At 46.9% G+C, this 22,596-nt stretch overlaps 1 protein-coding gene across 1 annotated transcript in view; it reads right to left on the bottom strand.

Moving 5' to 3' along the window:
• The window catches only part of LOC148023101 (uncharacterized), a 294,011-nt gene that overhangs the window by 101,587 nt on the left and 169,828 nt on the right, over positions 1-22,596 (bottom strand). The window contains exons 9-10 of the mRNA XM_087696076.1: positions 17,432-17,537; positions 16,476-17,149 (exon numbers count right to left, since the gene is read on the bottom strand). Of these exons, the coding sequence (XP_087552202.1) occupies positions 16,476-17,149; positions 17,432-17,537 (780 nt within the window). The remainder of the gene's footprint in view (positions 1-16,475; positions 17,150-17,431; positions 17,538-22,596) is intronic.

The raw sequence follows: 22,596 nt of genomic DNA, 5'->3' as shown, positions 1-22,596 counted from the left end.
GTCAGGCAATGCAATGCACAAGACAGTGGGTGAGGAAGAGAGCAACTGAGCTCAAGGCTCAACGATGGCTCAAGCGGTGGTGGCGATACTTGAGAGGTATAGCTCCGATACCACTATTAGGTTAGGGTTCAATAACACGCACACAGATGCACACTCAGAATAAATAAGTGAACAGCAAGAGAAGAGAGTGCTGAAATATCACATCCACTATGTGAGAATGATATGAAAGTATAATCCCCAAGGTACTAAGTATCACACCCACTAACGGGTGTTCACACAAGGAAAAAACCCTTATCTAGCTAGAAGTAAAAAGTGCCCGTGGATAAGGGATCCTTCACACTAGAACTTATGAGGAACACAATAAGTGTAACAATAATTGCGCATTACATGCTTTTTAGCGATGTTTTAAGAGGAACTAATTAGGGATTAACGTACAATAACTATGGATTAGTGGAAACCATAATATTAGTGGCTCAAGAACCCCAAAAATGAGAAAGTTGTTGCTGCAATTCTTATTGATGTCTAGAGTCCCTTTGCAACTGCTCCCAACAACTTTGAGGGCATGGATGATGGGTGACCAGAGCTCAGCCAAGGTGGCATACATTGAGAGGCTCTCACACTAAAGATCAATAAGCAGCATGCCTTCTAGATATGCCATCCTTTGAGGCTACCAATAATCGCAAAGCAATAGGCTTCAAAACTTGTCAGTTGGGCAAAGCCTCCAAGCCTGCCACTGCATGTAAGCCAGCATCGATGATAAAGATTGTATCATGCATCTTTGCCTCATACTTGCAATCTCAAAGAAATAGGCTCCAGAACTTGTCAGTTGGGCAAAACCTCCAAGCCCACTACTACATGTAAGACAGCATCAATGATAAAGATTGTATCACGCATCTTCATCTCATAAAGTAGATGACCTCCTTGACTCACTACCAGCCAAGAGAAAGCCCCCTAGGAGATACACCCAGGGTTGTGTGCTACTTGGTGGAGTAGCTTGCAAGCTTCTCTCCACACTAGTTGTGAAACCTCACATAAACATTGGCAATGCTTTGGAGTCTCTAGCCACTACTGTGGGCAATGTTGGAAAACTCTATCTTATCATATCTAAATCAACTAACTGCCAGTAGCAAGGCCCACGTGTGCCATTAGCTATTGAAATTATGACACCCTTCTCGGTCACTAGCTTTCCCATAGGCATTGCCAAAAGGTCCGTTTGAAAGGGTCCTGATGCTATGCTCTCACCAATGTCTGTTAAGTGGAGGGGCTGATTCATGTCATCCTACATAGAAGATGTGTCTACCAATCCATGCTATGTATGCAAAGAAGTTCACTGACTTTTGCAGAACTGATGAGGCAGGCCAGCTCCAGCCCCATGAGTTCCAAACCACCTCATCCAAGGCCCTACCCTCCCAAATCCAGAGTCACCACTCTTGGAGGTCTCACCAAGCGACGTATGGGTCAAGATGCTGCAAATTCCCTTGTGGTCATATAAGTATAATCCTCCTCCAAGGGCTTGGGGGAGGAAGCTAGGCCCTACTACCCTCTTATCAACTACTGACCAACTACCCTCCTATACGATAAAGAAAGTGTCTCGGGAGGGTGGGGTGTCTTTGACTCTACTTGCAACCTGCACTAGGATACACTTGCAACCTGCACTAATCAGCTACCCTCCTATATGATAAAGAATGTGTCTGGGGGGTGGGGTGTCTTTGACTCTACTTGCAACCTACACTAGGATACAATTGGTGAAAACTGGGAACCTGAGGCATCTGATTGTCTACCCCTTGCTCACCCATCTAAAACCCAAGTAAACTCCCCAATCAATGCTAGAGTCATGATCTATAGGGAAACCCACTTTCACCACTTGATCTTTGTAGCTGCTACCTTGTAGAACACCTCTAGTGCCAATCTTACCCTCTCTAGCATGAGCTCATTATCCTCAATAGATAGGTCGATTTGCATATTTTGAGTCTAGTAGCTTTGCCTTTGATCAAACTACCAGCCTGAGGCCTCCTAGTCCGTTGACTTTTGCATAGAGGAAATAAGCCATTGGCTTCGTGAAGAGCAAGAGAAGTAAAGTGCAAGGGGGCAGCCTTGTCTAACCCGCACCAATCGGAAATTTTCACCCTTTGCTGCTAGCTAATCTATACAGTGCTCAGACACTAGTGATCTAGTGCAGTGGAAAGCCTATCAAGGCCACGATACCCTCTCACAAATCCTACTCAACCTTGTCATAAGCCTTTTGAAATCTAGGAGCAGCACTACAATCCTTTGCCCATTGTGTTGCGCCTACTTTGTAGCCTCAAAGAAGGTGAAGTTATCTAGGATGCTCCTATCCAAGACAAAACATGTGTCAGTGCCATGGATGATGCTAGAAGGAGGGGGTGAAGTCTTGTATTGATCAAATTTACCAACATCTTATAGGCCACTGAAAACAGGTGATTGGGCACCATTGGATGAGTTCCAATCAATCCGCCCCTTTGGGGAGGAGACAAGCGAGAACAACAAACAAGCTACTTTGCATCCATCCATAGCTGAAGATCCCCTAAAAAGGCTCATAATATGGATCCTTCACCTCCTACCAGAGGTACAAAACAACTCTTTCTTAGCAAAGAGTAAAGAGCGAGCACCTCATCACCTATGTTACTAGAGATGGAATGCACTCCTGCTTCTTGCAACAGCATGAAAGGTGAGATCATCGCCTACTAGAATGGCTATTTGAAGTTAGCAGCTAGCCCCATCACCTCCTTAGGGTAGGATATGACTCTCCTGTTTTAATAATGCAAGTTGCAGATCTAGTCCTTGGAAGAGCTTAATCAATGCACTTGGAAGCATTGTCAACACACAGTATCTCTCTTTTGCACCTAGAAGATAGTTGAGATGTGGAAAACATACTCCATCCTCTTGTCCTCCATACTTGCTAAAGTGGCTCATGCCCGCAACTTGGGGGTCTGGTGGGTGTGCTTCCCTAGGAAATCTTGTAGAAATCTTTGGATGGCTGCCAAATCTTGTCATTGAGTCTTCTCCTTCTTCGAGCACTACTGCCTTGCACAAAGAGCCTCCTCTTGGCAAATACTGCTTGACTCATCTAGGCCATGTGTCGCTTCCTTAGCCATCCCTCCATGATTTGTCTAATATGTTTGTCCATCTCCTTGCACTCATAGATAAAATGTGGAATAGGAGCTCGAGTTGAGGGCGAAGGCAAGGATGTCTAGTGAACAGAAGAATAGGGGCATGATACAATAGGGTAGTCCCTACTCACTAGTCAATCTTCCCCCTCGGCAACTAACACAATCACCCACATGGAATCTCTTCGACAAGTCCAAGTGGATCCCCCCCCAACACTTGAAACCCTAGGAGAAGCACATGTAGAATGACAAGCCACTTCAAAAATCTCAAGCACCCAATGAAAAAGAAATGCCTCAAAGTCTCCTACTCATCACCCACAATGCCTTGAAATTCCATGCCTCCACCTTGCTAATCCTCTTAAGTCTCTAGATTGTTGAAGTCACCTCCAACAATTCAAGAGTCTGCCCTGAACAAGTCAGCCACCACCTCTCAATCTAGAAAATTGTCCATCCTCTTACCTTTGTTAGCACATAGATGTTAAGGATTCCAATGCATGAACCCCCAATGCTAGCCTAACCCACAAGACCTGCCTTGCAACGATAGTCCCATGCTCCTGTACCTAGAGACTAGACTCAACTAAACAAAGTGCACAATCCTCCACTCCACCCATGTGTGCCCATGAAGTACTCCTAGTAAGTGAAAGAGCCTCTTGGCAGCACCTTCCCAACCTTGTTAGGCTAATAGGATGAGAGTTGTCCTCTTGTAGTAGAAGAATGTTGATGTATCCACTGCAGCACTTGCTGAACAATAAGCTTCCTAAGTTCCCGTGGCTCCACTAAAGTGAAGGCTATTCACATTCGAGGATGCTAGATGTTACTCATGGGGCTAAAGGAGTGGTCAAGAGGCCCCAAAACCCCAAAAAGTACATCTAAATGGTGAGCTCAACCATTGAAGATATTCGAGTTCTTAACCTCATTAACTAACTTATTTATTTGGCTAATTAAGACATCATCCCTTAGTAGTAGCACCATGGATAACTCAAAATATCTGATAGGTATTCCCAAGGAAGTTTGAGAGTCCATGGAAAGCTACCAAAAGGCTACCCACTTTGATATTAAAACTCAAATGAGGCAATGGAACAAAATGTATTTGGTGTGATAGTATAGAACATGAGTGTACAGACTACAAGAATTATAGAAAGGCACTAGAAAAGAACTTGATTTTCTTTAAAGATGGCAAGATCTACTTGCATGAGATTGCTCTACCACTTCAAGTTTTAAAAAGGATGAAATACAAAAGTTTGTAGATTATAAGGCTGTATAGAATGCTTATGCTACAGTGGAAGCTATGACTTTTGATCTTCAAATTGAGAAAAGTCCTGATTGTATGTTGTATCTAGTATGAAAGCTAAACTTTGGTCTCATGCTATGTGTGCAAAAAGTGATCTCCATTTCGCCATACTCACCCTTGGGCATAGTAGGGGGTGATGTTTGCCCCCTACCATGAAGTATGCCTCCAACAAGTAGTCAACTTGGCCTAAATCAATAGGTAGTAAGGAGCAACCTGCACAAAAAGTGACCATTTGATCATGTCTAAGGAAAGATGGCATCACTATTTGGTGCAACAAAGAATGCTAAGGTAAGGAAACTCTACATTAGACCTCTAGTGAATGTCCATCATCCATTTGGGCCACTGCTTTGACAAGAACTCCATCCCCATACCTCCTAGTCCCATAGGGACACATGCTTTTTGTAACTTGGTCATAGATGACATCCATCAACTATGCCTCAGACCATCAACTTGAGTGTGTAGATTGTAGGAGGGAGTAGTTCAAGCTATCTGAAGGAGCTAATAAGTGTGTCTTGTTGCAAGATTTGTAAATCATGAAGAGTCCCATCTCCAAAGGAAGAGGACACTTTCCATGTATAACGCCCCATCTAGGATCCAACCTGCACATGAGACACCACACAAGCTATAGCCATGAATACAAGGGACTAGGCATCAAACTCACATCCTAGCCATAGAGCCAAACCGTTGAGCCTAGGATAAAGCAACACTCTAGGTCACAACCACCAAGGATTGGAGTAGCCCACCTAGAGTCCAAGTGTGGCGATCACACAATGAATCTACAAGATAGGGTCTTGACTCTTGAGTCCTACAAATGACGCCTCAGTTGCCCTAACCTCGAACTGTTCTTAGTGTATACATACCAAGTCACTTCATAACCACTATGACCAATGCTACTAGTGCCCATCTAGATGTCCAAGGATATAGCACTTCCCCCCTTATGAACGATTGCTATCTTTAACAATGTCCTAAGTAACAAAGTGGAAAAAGCGACTCTTCAATAAATATATTGACTCCTAAGTAACTTTCGCCTCCAGGCAGTTCTTTCACTTGACTAAATACTTGAGACAAATGGTCTAATGGGATCATTTAATCCCATGGTCAACAAGAACCAATTTGAGTTCAAAAGGAATATATCTAGCACTGTTCTCAAGCCATGGGACTTCCTCAATTGAAACAATCAATTCACCTTGACCCAAATGTTCTTTTAAACGACTCATATGGAACACAAAGTGAACTCAGATCTCCAAAGGTAAACCATACTCATAGGATACTACTATTTATCTTCTTGGCAATCTCGAAAGGACCACAATACCTCAAAGTTAATTTATAGCACTTGCTAGTAGTCATTGAATCAGAGTCCTTGAGACCTTTAAGATAAATCTAAATGCCCTCATGGATCTCTCAAGGAGTACGATGTTATCCAAAACAAAACCCAACATGATCGTGAGCCATTTTAATGCCTTTCCTTGCAATCATCAAATGTTTCTTGCATATTGTATAGAAAGTCCACAATGAACTGCATTTTCACCCCCTTGAGCTCAACGACAATCAGTGGTTTTGGCTCATAACCGTATAGTAATATAAACGGGCTATAACCACTAGCCGGATTCGTAGCACTCTTATAAGCAAACTCAATTTGAGGAAGATAACGCTCCCAATTAGACTTTCTATGAGAGACATATGCATGTAGCACTCCATAGTTTTATTTGTCCTCTCAATCTATTTGGTAATAGGAGAGAAGCAGTACACTAAGAGAGAACAAGGAGATTGAGAGAAAAAGATATATGGGCGGGTGCATGTAAATTAGAGTTGTGAAAGAGAGATGCTCTTCATGAGAACAAGACTTAAACAAAGTGCATTTAATGCAGATTTGAACACTCTTTTTTAAACAAATAAAATTAAAGCTATGAGCAAGGAGCTTGGTTTGCCATGGTCTCGAAGTGGCAGCTCCCCAAACCCTAATCATTAGTATTACCAAAGATACTTTAACACATGCATCGCCTCAATACAAAATCCAAACACACAAACAAGAAACATGAGATTGCAGGTTGGGGCTTTGATACCAATATAACACCCACCTAAGATCCAACCTGAACACAAGACACAACATCACCTATACCCACAAATATAAGGGATTGGATATCAGACTCACCTCCCAACCATAGACCCAAACGGGTTCATCCCCGAGTCTGGGAGCTAGCGGCACGTAAGTTACAACCACATCCCAAGGACTGGCATGCCATACCACTAGCCAGTGAACAGATGCGTTGGCCAGTGGGCCTAGAGTCCAAGAGTGGTGATCACACAATGAATTTGCACAATAGGGTCTTCAGTTCTATAAATAGGGCCCGATTTCCCTAACCCTGAAGTGCCCTTAGTGCAAATGCACTAAATCACATCATAACCAGTATGACCAATGCTACTAGCATTCATTTGGATGTCCAAGGACATAACACCATGGCCCCACAACTCTCATCTATGACCAAGGACCACAACCGTAAGCCTTTGATTATGTGGGAGAGTTGCTCTATTGCTGTTAAGAGGACACAGGGGTGTTGAGCTTGTCATCTTTGGAGGAGAGGATCTAGGGTGAGAAATGGTTTTGAGGGAGATGGGTGGGGGGCCATATGAAGAAGAAGTGGATAGGGAAGTTTTGGAAGGTGAGGAGGTTGTGAGGGCAAGGGATGAGACATGGATGAAGAGAGGGCTGAGGTGGAGGCGAGGTGTATTTTTACTTTGAGGGAGGTGTTTCCCTAGGTATTTGAAGCTAAGAATTTCTTTTCTTTGGAGGGTGAAAAAGGAAATTGACATTCTCAGGACCTTTCTAGCATGAAAAGAATTGCTTCTATTCCATGAATTCTTTTTAAATAGAACTCCTTTTGTAATTCAACATGAACATTTTCCAAAAGAAACAAGGGAGGCAGAAGTCCACAAACCAAACCAAAACCTCTTTCCAAAAAAGAAAAAACTGTCCAAAAACCATGGTCGCCGTTTTAAAGGATGGCACTATACAAAGTTATAGAAGGGAGAAAAGGATATATCCAAAGGGGAAGAGCCACAAGAGAGGGAGAGTGTTTTTATGCTCTCAACTAGAGGCATCCTTGGGTAGGAGGTGGACTAGCGCTCCATTTATCCAAAATAGCAAATGTGGTGCTTCATAGCAGCAAGCAAGATATTGCCCTCATGGACACAAAGGGTATGAATGAAATTGACTCGAATCCAATGCATGTTGTCCACAAAGGACAAGTGCTGCTCATCCCTATACAATATCATCCTGTCTAGATGATCCAGCCTTGCCGATGCTCATATCTTTCCCTTTCTCAATGCAACAATGGGAAAGGTCATTACCCAGCATGTCGATTGCTTGCATAAATCTTTAAAAAATGAGGAGAAGAACTTGTTAGAAGTGGCAGTCAAGTGTATGGCTTGCTAGAAATAGCAATATTGTAGAACATAGGCACTTTTCTCCCTTCTATAAATTTGTATAAAAAATTTTTTGCAAGTAAAATGTGGCTAATTATATTACTCAAAAGGCTGACTACAACGGAGTGCTCATGCTCAATAGACTAGCTGGAGCTTATGCAAAATCACAAATACATCATGTATACAAGCCTCTCAAGGTGGTCTGGGGGGGATGAGGGCAAGAAGCCATGGAGGGGGGGTGTATCGCCATTTGATGCTGCCTGCCTACATCATGAAGAACAGGTTGTCCTTGCTGCCCCAGGTGCGCAGAAGGTGAAAATGGAGCTCTTGACGAGCTGGAGATTTTCCCTCTGGTCCCACCGGCTGCGCATGGAGTGGATGATGGAAGTCCAAAGCTCTACCAAGGTTGCCTGTACTGAAAGGCACTCCCCACCAAAAACCTTATGATAGCATGCCTTCCAGATGTGCCATCCTGTAAGACTCCCTACAATCTCCCATACCTCAAAGTGGTCTGCCATGGGCTCCAGTACTTGGTGCCTGGGTAAAGCCCCCAAACCAACCACTACGCAAGACCCAGTCTCAATGATGAAAATCGTGTCTTGCATCCCAGCCTCACACAAAAGGTGATGACCCTAGCTGACTGCTTGCTAGTAAAAAGCTCCCCGTGAGATACATCCAAGGCTGGGTGCCACACGACGGAGCATGCGCCACGTTCCTCCCCACATGATCTGTGCCACCTCGCAAGACCAAAGGTAGTGCTTTGGAGTTTCCAAAAGCTACTGTGGGCAATGTTTATACCCTCCATCTTGTTGCATCTCGGCTAGCCAACTCCCAAGCGCTAGACCTCCATGTGCCAAAAGCCATAGGAAATACAATACCCTCCTCAGCCTCCAGCTATCCCATAGGCGGTGCTAGAAAGTCCGACGTAAGGCATTTGTGATGCTGTGCTCTGCTTAGTATCTGCTACACGAAGGCACCTAGTCCATGACCTCCTGCATGAGTACATGTCTACCAATCTTGGCTGTGTACTCCAAGAACCTCAGTGGCTTCTTGGCAACCACAGTGGCCGGCCATAGCCACTCTCCAGGGTTCCACTCCAACTCATCAACTGGCCTGCTCTCCCATATCTAGAGGCGCCACTCCCGGAGCTCCTCCCAGAATACATAAGGGTCCACGTGCCAGGTCTTCCCCTGGAGACCGACCACACCAATCCTCCTCCAAGAAAGGACAACAATCTCCTCATCCTGCTACCCTCTGTCAAGGACCAAACTCCCCCCATCCTGGACAGTGAAGAAAATCCTGTAGGGGGCGCCGCCACTCTACCTGTCACCTGTAGGGGGATACAAGCCGGTGAGAATCAAGCGGCCCATACCTTGCTTGGCTTGACCGGCTCTCGGATCGGGGGGTCAAACCACTCTTGAGGGATCACTCTGTCAATCTCCCTTCTCCTCAACTCAGCTCCTTGCAAACAATCCAATGTGTGTTTCAACACCTCTATACACCTATCGCCACATCCTAATAGTACGAGCAGGGCCAGCCTCCAATCCAGACCACTGGACGTGGGGGCACTCGCCAATCTGTATCCCATCTCGATCTCTGACCTGGGGGTTCCAGACAACCGACTGGTAGTCTATTTCCTCCTAGCATCCTGGGGGCTCTGAATTAGGGCCTTGTGGAGGCCCTGCCACACACGAAGTAGGCTGCGGAGGAAGGAGGATCTGAGGGGCATAATCTGGGCCGTCGTGAAGATCAATCTCAAGGATGGCCTCGGTCTACACTCCTTGAAACCCTTCTGCAGAAGGACCTTCCAGGTCTACCGTCCTGGTGTGAGCCCACGGACTACTAGCTTGCCCAAACGAGCCAGGCTCTGGCACTCTGGGTCTATGATCCCAAGCCCTCCCTCAAACCGATGCCGGATGATGGTCGCCCATGCCACCTTGGCCCGAGAATCCCTAAAACTATTTGAGCCGAGCCAAAGAAAATTCCGCATTAGGTGGCGAAGCTGAACTACACAAGACGAGGACAAGCACCAACACAAGGCAATGTACCAAGCTGTCCCTAGGAGGACCTGGTTGACCACCAAGGCTCGGCTTGCTAAGGAAAGCAAGTAGTACTCTAGTAGGTTAGCTTCCGCCTGATAGAGTCGAGAACTGGAAGAAACTGTTGCGCACGAGTGATGTCGAGTCCCACCTGGAATCCTAGGTATCGAACGGTCTGCCCTCTGCACACCCATCTAAATCCCAAGTGGACACCCCACTCCGTGCTAGAGTCCGGGTCCGTAAGAAAACCAACCAACTTTCGCCAGTTGATTTTCGCTCCAACTACAGTGCAAAACACCTCCAAAGCTAGTCTCACTCTCTCCCATGTCAACTCATTATCCTCTATATAAAGGGTGGTATCATCTACATACTCTGAATCTAACAGCTCCGTCTTCTCCCTCACTGGAAGTCGAAGGCCACATAGCCCACTCACACATGACCAGAGAAAGTAGGACATCGCCTCTACAAAGAGTAAGAACAGATACGAGGCAAGAGGACAGCATTGTCGGACCGATCTCTCCGGCCAAAAATCCTCCCCCGCTCCTGCCACCTACGAGAACCCTACTGGCAGCCAATCTGTAAAGTGCAGAAATCCCACGGATCCACACCTGGGGGAAGCCCAACCTCACCATTGTGCCCTCTAAGAAGTCCCAGTCAACCCTATCATAGGCCTTTTCATGGCCCACTCAATTGCCTCGAAGAAGGTTAAGACATTGTCTAGGATGCTCCTATCCTGGACAAAACGTGTGTGTGTCATGATATGATGTCTCGAAGCACGGGGCAGAGTTGCCCACCGATCATCTTGCCCAATGCCTTATAGGCCACTAACAACAGGGTGATCGGTCTCCACTGGGATAGCTCCAACTAGTCTCCCCCTTTGGCGAGGAGACTGATAAGACCTGCCAATAGACTCCTTGGCATCAGTTCTGAGTTGAAGATCTCCTAAAAGACCAACAGTAGGGGATCCTTCAGCACCTCCCATTAGGTAGTGAACAAGATCTTAGAAAGACCATCCTCTCCTGGGCATTTCTGCTCGTCTTGTGCATGGAAAGCCCTGAATTCATTCTCTGTGAAGGGGTCTAGGAAGGAGCATCCCATCTCCTCTGTGACAAGGGATGGAATGTGGTCCCAGACCTACTCTCTATAGTGATGTCTTCTGGCTGAGACAACCTCCTACTGAAAAAGGTGTCTGTAGTGGTTAGTGGCAATCTCCATCACCTCATCTGGGCTAGAGCGAATCGTCCCATACTGATCACGGAGGCTACGAATCTGATCTCCTTAGGTGCAAGGTTGACGCACCTAAAAGCGCATCGTGTCCTCCTTCCACGACCAAAAGGTTGCTTAGGTACGGAAGGAAAACTCCGAGTGCCTGTTCACGAGACCAGTGAGGGCTGCCCCTACGCGCACCTCCCGTGAGTGGAGAGTTGGATCCCCTGGTTCCTCCTAGAGTAGTCTCTGTGTGGCTGCTAGGTCTCACCAGAGTGCTGTCTCCTCCTCCCAGCTCTGCTGCTTGGCATGTAGGGCTGCCTCCTAGTAGATCATGCTTGACTTGGCTACGACCTCTGCAACCTCCTCTGTGAGCCGGTCCCTCCTGTCCCACTCCCTAGTTCAAAGCTGCTCAATCTGCCTCCTCACCTCCTCCCTCCTGTAGATCGAGTCAAGGATCTGACACAATCGCATGTCAAGGGCTGAAACTTGAACATCAAGTGTAAGGAGAACCGGGCAGTGATCAAACAAAGTGGTGCCAGCCAACTGCCCTACTTGGCCTCCGCGAGAGCACCCCCACTCTCCCACATAGAACCTGTCCAGCGGCTCTAGAAGAGCTCTGCCCAAGTGCCTGTATCCCCAAGAGAAGTCCAGTGATCTCTCCCTCCTATGGAAAGTTGCATCCTGCCAAGCATCACGTGCTCCTACTGCGAGGAGGAAAACTTCCCATGCCTCCTACTCCTCCCTTGCCATACCTTGGTAATCTCTGCCCTGCTGGTCCTTTAAGGCCTCCAAGTTGTTGAAGTCTCCTCCAACAATCAAGAAGTCCACCTCTAGGAGTCCTACTGCGATCTCCAACCAAAACCTGCTGCGTGCCCTAACCTTAGTAGGGGCATAAACATTGAGGACCTTCCTTACTCAATGGGCCTGGGTAGGGGTGAGCCTATGCTTCTGCAGAAGTAAGATGTCGATCTGTCCGGCAAGGGAAGGCTGCAACTCATGCCAAACAATCAACTTTCTAGAACCACGTGTCCCACTGTAGTGGAGGCTATTCACATTCCAGGATGCTAGATGCAGACTCATAGGGAAGCCTGTGACTAACTGAATAGGCATCTGTTCGGTGTGGAAGCTGCTAATGAATAAGAAGAGCTATAGGGCATGCGAATACACTTTGCTGCAGGCCTAGAAGGTGAACTCCATTCCCCCATGGTGGCCCATGGGCAGTCGCACCATGGGGGTAATAGATACTCCCGGCGGTACCACCAGGGCATCTATCAGGCAGGCTGAGAGGTGTGACTCTATAGACTGGTAGAAACGGGCAGCCTATGCCAGGGGCCACTCGATCACATCCATTGGTGCTCTCCACTGTGAGTGTAATGGGCAACAAGGACAGATAAGTTGGTGGCTTTGTGGAGAAGGGCCCGGCTAGGTTGCTAGTGAGGGAAGGATATAGGTGTATGAGTTTCGTCACCTCCTGTGGGAAGGGAGGGGATAAACGGGGGGGGGAGGGGGATCACTTGTAGTAGGTGAGCATCAGGGAGACTGATTGGCAAGCAGGGGAGATGGTGGGAAGAGGAAGATCGAGGGATGGTGTGGTGATCGAAGGTATGAGGCGGGTGTGGGGGTGGCCCTAGAAGGGGGAGGTTGTGGGCTAGGGTTGGGGGGGGATCCATGCGGAGCAAGAGGGGTGGATGTGGGGGTTGTGGGATCTCAGGTGAGGTAGCGTGTGACCTCTCCATGGGTGGTGGAGGTGGAGGTATGGGATCTTGCCACATGGGACAAGCTACGGAGGGGGGGGGGGGTACTGCAGGGTGCTCTGCTAGGGGTCCGTCGCTCGCCCTCCTACTCTCTGCTACCATGGCTGTGTTTGAGGGGCTCTCTGACTAAGGCCCCCCTGCCATCTCCCTCTTTGTTGTCTCATTGGACCGATGTAAAGCTGTCAACATCCACGTGCGGGCCTGTCGGTGAAGCTGCCTTGGCTCCGAAGCATGTGCAATCTGTTGCCTGATGCACTACCCTAGCTGCCCAGTCACAATAACTTGCTGCCTTGGCTCCAAAGCATGTGCAATCTGTTGCCTGATGCACTACCCTAGCTGCCCAGTCACAATAACTTGCTGCTTGAAGGAGTGTCCGCCTGCCTCAATCTCCAGAAACTTTGGAATGTTCTTTGTATCTTTCACAGCGACGCGTACCTTTGGGACTCCTGCGGCTGTCACTGCATCCACGAAGGAGGCACGAAGAACTATGCTGAAGAGCCATTCAAAGACCTCCACTAATTGACGATACTTTGCTGCCAGTCGGGGGAATAGCAAGGTGACCGGATGTTTAAGAAACATGTTGTGGAGCACGAATTCCTCCACTATGAAGCCACTGTACCAGGGAACTAGATAAATGACCCCCTTCGTGGAGGCATAAGGTGAGCTATCCACTAGCTCATGGGCTGTGTCTGCAGAGGTGAGTCGAACCATGAAGATCCCTTGACCCATGAGAACTACCTCCACAATCTACGTTGTGCCAATGCCCAACGTGGAGTGAAGCCAATCCCGAAGCTGGGCCCTAGATGGGGAGTGTCCTACGACCTGACTAAAGATCACTATTTCTTTTAGTTCTAGCTCTGTGGCACAGACGGCTAAGAGCTGTTACTTAGAGAGGACGATGCGCAAGGTGTTTGCCTGGGGGGGCACTCGCTGAATGCACTTGTGTCTAACCAGAGGTTTCCATTGCACGTCCCTGCTGAGAACCTACCAATCAAGCTGTTGTGCTACTGGAGGGGGGGAATGTTGCTGCAGATGGAGGGAGCAACCGGGGGTGGGGGGGGACGATGCTGTTTTCTGGTGTTGGAGGTGCTGGACGCCATGGATGGCCGGCGCATGACGGGAAGAGCGTGGCAGGGTGAAGGAGGTGGGGGGGGGACGATGCTGTTTTCTGGTGTTGGAGGTGCTGGACGCCATGGATGGCCAGCGCATGACGGGAAGAGCGTGGGAGGGTGAAGGAGGTGGGGGCAGCATGGGGGAGATAACAAGCCGGGGGAGCGGCGCAAGAGAATTGCCTGGCAGGAGGGCGACAGGGCGGGGGGTAATAAGGCGGGGCCAGCGTAGGGGGGCGGCGTGAGGGAGAAGATTGCCTGGCGGGAGGGGGAGGCGCAGCGCGCCACGGGGGGTAGCAGGCGGGAGGAACGGGGGGGAAAGCTGGGGCGTGATGGCGGAGCAGCAGCATGATGGGCAGGGAACCGGATATTGGACACTTTGCATCAAAAGACTAGTAAAAGTTTATAAATTTGTATAATGCCACTGAGAATATGCATATCTCCTTCAACTGTCTACATCTTGCACATGCCAACAGGGCCAGGTAATAATTAAGCCATATACCAACTGCAAAACTCCTATGAGCTACAAGCCATAGAAAGAGAGATATTGGCCTAGGTTAGAAGGGTCATGAAATACCCTACTTATGTCAGAGTAATGAGTGGCTCTTGGCTCTGCTCTAATCTTGCTCATCTGTATCCTCCTTCCTAGCCTAGTTGTATAGCCAAAGGAGGCTCCAGCTCCATTGCATGTTCTGTCAATGAATTGTTCTCTCCACATTGACTCTCCTAGATCCCAATATAATCTCTATAGGGGCCTCCTTTGATAGGCCCAATGTCTCCATTCATTTATGAAACCAGTAATTGGGTCTGGTCAATGTACCATGTCCTCTCATAGTGTGCTTTGATCCTCTGCCTAGAGCAGCCTGTGAACTCGATCCAAGTCCTCTCCCTGATGTCGGCCATCATCTTCCATCCTAAGAGTGACAATTCTACTTGATCCAAGTCATCTCTCTGATGCTGGCCCCATCATCCTCCATCCTGACAGTGACAACCCTGCCTTTGCTAGCCACAATAATACCAAGGAGGATGTTCCCTCTGGAGAAAAGACCTATCCGGGTCGGAGAAGTGGCTGTATCAATCCAATTTGGAGGAAATCTTTGTCATTGTCTCTATCACAGCTCTCGTGCCTTTGAAGTTCTGCAGTCTTTGCCTCTCCATCTCCTGTGTTAGCTCCTCAAAACAAACTAGTTTTCCACTAAGAGGGCAATCTATGTCGAGAATCTCCCCCTAGAAAGATGGGCCCTCTGTCCAAGGGTGCAGCCAGACTATGATCTCAAGTAATGGTTGAAGTAGTCGGTAACTGGTGAAGGTCAGATGAAACAGATCTGCAAGCTCCAATAATGGCATGTGAAAATCTGACTTCAAAGAGGTGGTATATATTGATGTGACATCAATCCCCACATGACATCCAAGATAGCTCATGGCGGTCCTCAAGCAACCCAACTGAAATCCTTGTGAGATCTCCAATCCAGTTGTGAAGTGTCACATAGCCAAAAACGTAAGACTTGTGCCAAATGAGGAGAGCACTAGAAGACCTACTGGAGATCTCCATGGCTGCAACAAAGGCCATAAAGTTGCTGTCCTCACCATCTAAATATACTACTGTGTTGATCCTCCACATGTAGCTTAGCTTTAAAAATTGCATACAAAGGAATCCCAAAAGTATAAGACGTTAATTATTAACTACAGGGAACACATTTCCCTCCTCCAAGTTTATCGTTAGTTGAAAGGTACACAAACACATACAAATAGGAGTTTTAAAAGTACTACAAGTGACCTTTACTGTTATCTAAAGTGTTTTTGGATCCTATGTCCTAGCGTCCTTTTGCTGGTTGTACATGGCTAATTGATATGCATAAGGAAGCAGCCATCTAGAGCTTTAGATGATGATGATCTTCATTGTTATTTAAGAGAGAACATAAATCTTTCATAAGGAGCTCCTTGCTGAGCATGGCCTACTTTTGTAACATCTATCATCCGCTTCATGACTTTTGTTTTTGATAGGTACTATGGAATGTCGAGGGCACTTGGCATTTGCAAATCACTAAACTTTTAAAATTAACTGGCAGGCTTAAAGAGAAGGAAGGTAAGTTTGATATGAACTACTGGGAGTTTGAACACATGGACTGTTATGTTGTATATTTGTGCTTCGTAATAGTATTAACAAGCTTTTATCATTTAATCTAGTCTTGTGAACATGAAGCTATAAAGCATTATAAACTACTGTGGTGAAGTTGGATACTAAGGACATGATGAAATTGCAGCCAACATGCAGTGCGGCCTAGATAATAATTAAATTGAATGCTCTCATTAACTTATCATAAGCAAGAGTCTGTGATTAACTGAGATATTTGTCAGGCATATTATGTGCAGGAGACCTACCAAAGAGAAAAACATGAGTCATCAGTGGTCTAGAACTCAAAATTTGGAAATTTCAGAATGTTATTGAAGAGAGTTGTCTGATCTGTCAAAAACAACCTAGAGAACTGAAGATATATTCTACAAATGTAATAATCACTTACTTGAGATTGCGTTTGTTGAAGATCTTCCAAAGATGTAATTTTGTTTCCAGACAAATCTAGAGTAATCAAGTTCCGTAAAGAACTCAGACCATCAACACACTTGAGATTATTGTAACTCAAGTCCAAAATCTCTAGCAGCCCAAGTTCATCCAAACCTGTTATATTTGTTATCTTATTGAAGGATAAAACTAGGACTTGCAGATTAGAAAGCCCTTTCAAAGGCTCAATTATGTGAAGATTGGTATTATGAAGGTTAAGGTACGTGATGCTTGACAGGTTCTTGGTGAGCTTGGCACCAAAACAAGAGGAGCCACATACTGGGGGGCTTTTAGCGTTGAAATGATTAATACCAAAATTTCCTTTAGTTCTTCTTGGTGCTTGTATCATTTGAGCATCTCCATAACATTTTATCCATTTTGCAAGTACCATAAAGAATTGAGTAGTAGGAAGAACTGATACTTCTTCCCCAGCATTAGTTTCAGAATCTGAGGTCCCAGTGCTAATGACAGAGTCAGTTTTGAACACATAATCAAACTCTACAAGATACTCTGGAACCACTAGGGAAGAGTCAAAAATAAACCAAGATCTTTGGGTAGGATCTGATGGGTGAATTCTGTACACTGAATCTGCGTCTGGATAAGATGTTTTCCTGACATCAACAAACTCGTTGCCAACTGCACTTGCCATAGGAAACAATTTCATTTCAATCATTGCACAAATGTTTTACTAGATGTTCAATCAGAAAAACAAAAAACAGCATAAGAAAGCAACTGATGCTAAGTGAGATGTTTTGTTATTGTTAATAGAGTTGAGCAGGCAACTGATGCTAAGCGAGATATATTGTTCTTATTAATAGATTTACACAGGCAACTGATCCTAAATGAGATATATGGTTCTTGTTAATAGAATTTTCTATCAGAAGTGACTTAACGGAAGCCTATGAACTTTGTAGGTACCATGGTAGTCTTGAACAGATGTTCCGAGAAATGCCTTTACAACCAAGAGTGAACCTGTGGACTTCAACCTCCGTATGGCAGCACTGTGAGACTGATCTAATAACACCTGTTGCATACCATACATGAGTTCATCATTACACTTGAAATAATCTAAAATGACATGAAAATCATGCATCAAAACATTGAAGATATTGACATAGCGTGACAGTAAGTAACTGAATCCCGTCAGCCATCTCTGCCAGCCTGCTGTGCTATGGGTCATTGCCTTCCCCAGCTTCCATGCCTGGAACCTTGCATTGCTCGTCTTCCTGCAGCCCAATGCACTGCTCCCAAGCCTTCTCAGGCCATACTCCAGCCCCCTCTGTCCTGGGCCTCCTTCCCCAGCCTTCTTGCCTCTTTCCTTGCTTTGCTTCACCTCCTTAAGCCTGCATGTTGCCTCCAAAAACCCAGTGTGCTGGCCCCCTAGCATCTCACACCCCCCTCCAGCACCCTCACTTGGGCTGTTTGCATGTTGCCTGCCAGGCTCCCCCTTGCACACAGCAAGGCAAAGAAATACTGCAAGGGGTGCCAAGTTTTGGGGCCGACAAGCTGTCCAATGTCCAAGACTAAGTGGTAACATTTGCATTTTCAGTTTATGTGAATTTTGTACTTGCTGTAATTAGTGTTAAATCAGGTTAGTACCACCCTATCCGACAAGAAAGGCTGGTTTCATGGTTTCATTCCCGAGATACCATCAAATCCCTTGACATGGTGGACCCAACACACCTAATTGAAGGTCAGAAGTTTTACTCAAGTGCTGAAATTGTGTTCAGCTGAGCATTTACAGCAAGTATGTCATCTTACAGTGAGATGGGATCAAGCAATGATGATGCATCTCATGTTGAAAATGCACATAATGAAGGGGAAAATGCAATGACTAATTTTGGAATAGGCTTATAGCATGGAAAGCAAGGAGAAAATGTGGTTGTTGACCAAGAAGTGGGTCCTTCAAGGCCACAAGATGCTAATAACTAGCAAGAAGATGAAAAAGGCTTGGTTGAAGGCAGCAGCTAACATCTTTGTTCAATTGGCCAAAGATCCACAATTTGAAATCTTTTTGAATTCTCCCAAAAAGGACAGCAAGGGTAAGAAGAAGATGTCATCTTCAAAGGCCTTTGGGCAACAAAAAGCTTCCAAAGGACAGCCACCACAGCGTAAAGATGCACCCAAGTTTGGGGATGACCAAAAGCAAATGGTACTAGTGAGATTGACTACCCAAATGCAAGGTCATCCTGATAGTGCCAATCCACTGTGTTTCTGACAGCTAGGCATGCATGCCATGATGGGGTAACTAGGATACTTTGATGGTGGCGCTATTTTCCATGCTAAGGTGGGTCACAGGCCACATATGGGAATGCATGTAACAAATTCTTATTGTATGAAGCAACCAATGCATGGTGTGCAAGGCCCAATGTATTAAGGTATGGCTAGTAATATGCATAACCCCATGTACGGCAATATTGGCATGATGCTTAAGGCATAAAATGGCATGTTTGGTAATGCATCTATACCCCGAGGTGCTTATGGGACCGAAGGAATGAGTGTTGGTAAAGGCACCCATACCTAGTTGCCCATGTATTAGTTATACTGATAGTACCCACACACATGTACACTGTAGGTGGCAGAGGCACCCATCACTATCACTTCGTTCTTTATTCTTTCAGTGATATTTGAATAAGAGAAGGTTGCTTACACATTTTGACTCTCGGAGTTCCCACATCTGGTCTCTCTTGCTCTTGCTCTCTTGCTTCTTCCACCATAGCTCTTGCTTTTGTTCCTCGCAGGCTTCCACTCAGGGCTCACTCACTTTACTGAGACACCTCACTCTTTTAGGATTAGTCTAGATATCTTTTTCATTAACAATATATCCCAAGTATTCCACCTTTGTTTGCATAAAATAGCACTTTGTCTCCTTAGCAAAGAGTCCCATAAGCGCAGTGGTTGAAAGTGCTATATGATTCTTTTGGTGTCGTTCATGATACGAATACAGCAAATGCATCAATGTGGGTACAATTCAAGCAAATGTTTGCATTGAATTGGTTGACTAGTACATTTAAGGAGGACATCATGACAACTTGGAATAAGCTTGATGCAACGCAATACAAGAACTTGGAATGGTATAATAAGAAGTTTTGGGATACCTTACTGCCAATAACTTCTTATCCTCTAGTTCCTCTTCATGAGCAAGTGGAAAAGTATGTATGTGGGCTACGTGATGAAATTAGTGATTTTTGTATTGAATCCACCATGTCTAGCATGTCTCAATTCATAGAGGCTACTACTACAACTGATGCATTGCTACTTTGGGAAAGATTCAAACTTCCAAGAAAGTGGGGAGAAGCCGAATAAGAAGTTGTCAAAGGTTGAAAACAATAGGGCAAATCTGAAAATCAGCTTGACAGCATGCATTGAAGCATGAGCCAAGTTTATCTCTACAAACATAGCAGCCCGTCTAGGCATCAGAGAGGATGAGATGGGACCCATAGGAGAAGTTGGCATAGCATGCAAAGGCCATACTAAGCCTGTCACACCGCTCATTGGAAAGCTTCATTTACACACTCCGGGATATGTGGACAACGAATAGTTTTTTATTACTCCACTTGAGGATTGTGATATCTTGCTTGGTATGCCTTGGTGCCATTACATACATGTAGTGAGTGGTATGCCTTGGTGCCATTACATACATGTAGTGAGTGATTCACATGCTAAACTGATCACTATTTAGCATAAGAGCAAGACCCATATTTTGGATGTAAAAATGAAAGGGAAAATTGTTGTTTCCAAAGTAATGAAAAATCACCTTTCAAGATACTTGGTTTTTACTAAGATAAGGTTGATAATGAAAATGTTGGAAACATGTCAAAGTTAGAGAGGGATCGCATTTCATTTCTAAAAATGTATGTTGATTGCTTCTCTCAGTCACTTCTAGGGTAGCTACCACCTGAAAGGCCAGAATATCATGGCATAGATCTTATCCTTGAAAGTAGCCAACCTAATAAGCCGCCCTACAAGATAAGTACAGTCCAATAGGAGGAGATAATGAGTCAAGTGAATGAGCAGTTGGAAAAAGGGCTGATTCAGCTTAGTTTATTCCCCTTTTGTTCTCTAGTACTTTTGATTCAGAAAAAGAAAGGTTCATGGCATATATGCACTCACTATAGTGAATGAATATTGTACCTCGAATTCTCATGTCTCAAGAACCAAAAAAGGTAATGACCTAGAGAGAGTGTCATACTCTCACGGATCGGCTCTCCTGCCCGTCATGTCACGCGAACTAAACCACCCGCCCCGTCTGATCATCGTGCCCCGCCGGAACAGCGCCATCGCCAGCGTCACCCCCCCTCGCCATCGACAGGACCATCACCACTCCCCTCGTCATCGCCTGCGCCCCATCCCCCTTGCCTTCGCCAAGGGCCCCCATCGCCAACTCCCTGCGCCACCGCCTGTGCCCTCGTGCCACTTGCGCTCGCCTTGCCCCCCCGCCTATCTTTTCCTCCTCTCCAAACCCCCCGCCCCCCGCGTGCTGTCCTGCCAGGAGGCCTAACCCTTAGTCAGACTGTCACACCACCGCCATTGAAAACAGAAATCTACCCCTTTGCCATTGACACCCCCCCCCCCCCCCCCCCTCTAGTTGCTCCCTCCCTCTGCAGCAACTCCCCATCCAGTAGCACAACAGCGTGATAGGTAGGTTCTCCCACAAGGGGCGCGCAATGGAAACCTATGGTCAGATGCCGGCGCACTCAGCGAGTGCCCCCCAGTCAAACATCTTGCGCGTAGTCCTCTCTGAGAAGCAGCTCTTAGCCGTCCGAGCTAAAGAGCTGGAGCTAATGGAAACAACGATTTATGGTCAGGTAGTAGGACATTCCCCAGCCAGGGCCCAGCTTCGGGATTGGCTTCACTCCACGTTGCGCATCGACACAGCGCAGATCATGGAGGCGGTCCTATTGGGCCAAGGAATCTTTATGGTCCGGCTCAGCTCGGTAGACGTAGCTTGCAAGCTACTTGCCAGTTCACCATATGCGTCCACGAAGGGAGTCGTATACATAGTCCCTTGGTACAGTGGCTTTACTGTGGAGGCGTTTGCACTCCACAACAGGTTTCTTTGGCACCCGGTCACCCTTCTTTTCCCTGGCCTGGCGATTGTGTATCGCCAGTTGGTGGAAGACTTTGGACGGCTCTTTGGCTCTGTCCTTCCCGTGTCTTTCTCAGATGCAGTGACAGCAGCAAGAGTCCCAAAGGTACGGGTGGCAGTGAAAGAGGTCAAGAATATCCCACAATTCCTAGAGATTGAGGCAGGCGGGCACTCCTTTAGGCAGCAGGTCATTGTGACTGGGCAACCAAGGTAGTGCCTGCGCTGCCACGACTTTGGACATCAGGCAGCAGTTTGTACAAGTTTTAGAGCCAAGGCGGCTCCGCCCACAGGTCTGCAGGTGGACAATGACGGTTTCACATGGGTCCAAAGACGACAGAGAAGGAGACGGCAAGGGGGGGCGCAACCATCTCCTTAGAACTAGCCTCGTCAGCAGGGTGTTGGCGGGCGGGCGACCCCCCTTCGGCAGAGCACTCCACAGCGCCCCCCCCCCCCTCCCAATTCTCCACACAAGCCATAGACTACCTCGCCTGAGTTCCCACAGGCCCCTCACCCACCCCCCTCCCCCCCACTAACCTTGGCCCATAGTCCCCCCTTGCCAGGGCCACCACCCGCCCCCCACATCCGCCATGCATCTCCAGCCATCCCACCATCCCTCCATTCTCTTTCCCCCCATCACCCCCCCTACCGACCACCCCCCTTGATCCGCACCCAAGTCAGGTGAGCCCCCCTAGACCCACCCCCCCTCCTCCCACAGGAGGTGATGAGCCACACACATCTACCTCCTCTGCGCACTAGCAGTCTTCCCCCTCCCACAGAGCCACCAGCTCATCCGCCCTTGCCACCCGCCACACTTTCCCGAGACAAGCACAGCTGTTGACACAAGAATTCTTCTGCAGTGGCCCATGGTCCTACCTGCGAGTTGCAGAGCGCGGAGAGTTTTCACTACCTCTAGAGGTGGAGATCTTTGTGGTTCGTAAGTCAAGGAGAGGCAAGGTCCACCTACTAGCACCATCGGATGGACCGAACTATGCCT

Source organism: Lygodium microphyllum, chromosome 16 (assembly GCF_053477565.2).
Source record: "Lygodium microphyllum isolate KBCC chromosome 16, Lygodium_microphyllum_v1.1.10, whole genome shotgun sequence".
Taxonomy (NCBI): domain Eukaryota; kingdom Viridiplantae; phylum Streptophyta; class Polypodiopsida; order Schizaeales; family Lygodiaceae; genus Lygodium; species Lygodium microphyllum.
The sequence above is the reverse complement of the archived record's forward strand: the minus strand, read 5'-3'. Positions and strand labels throughout refer to the sequence as shown.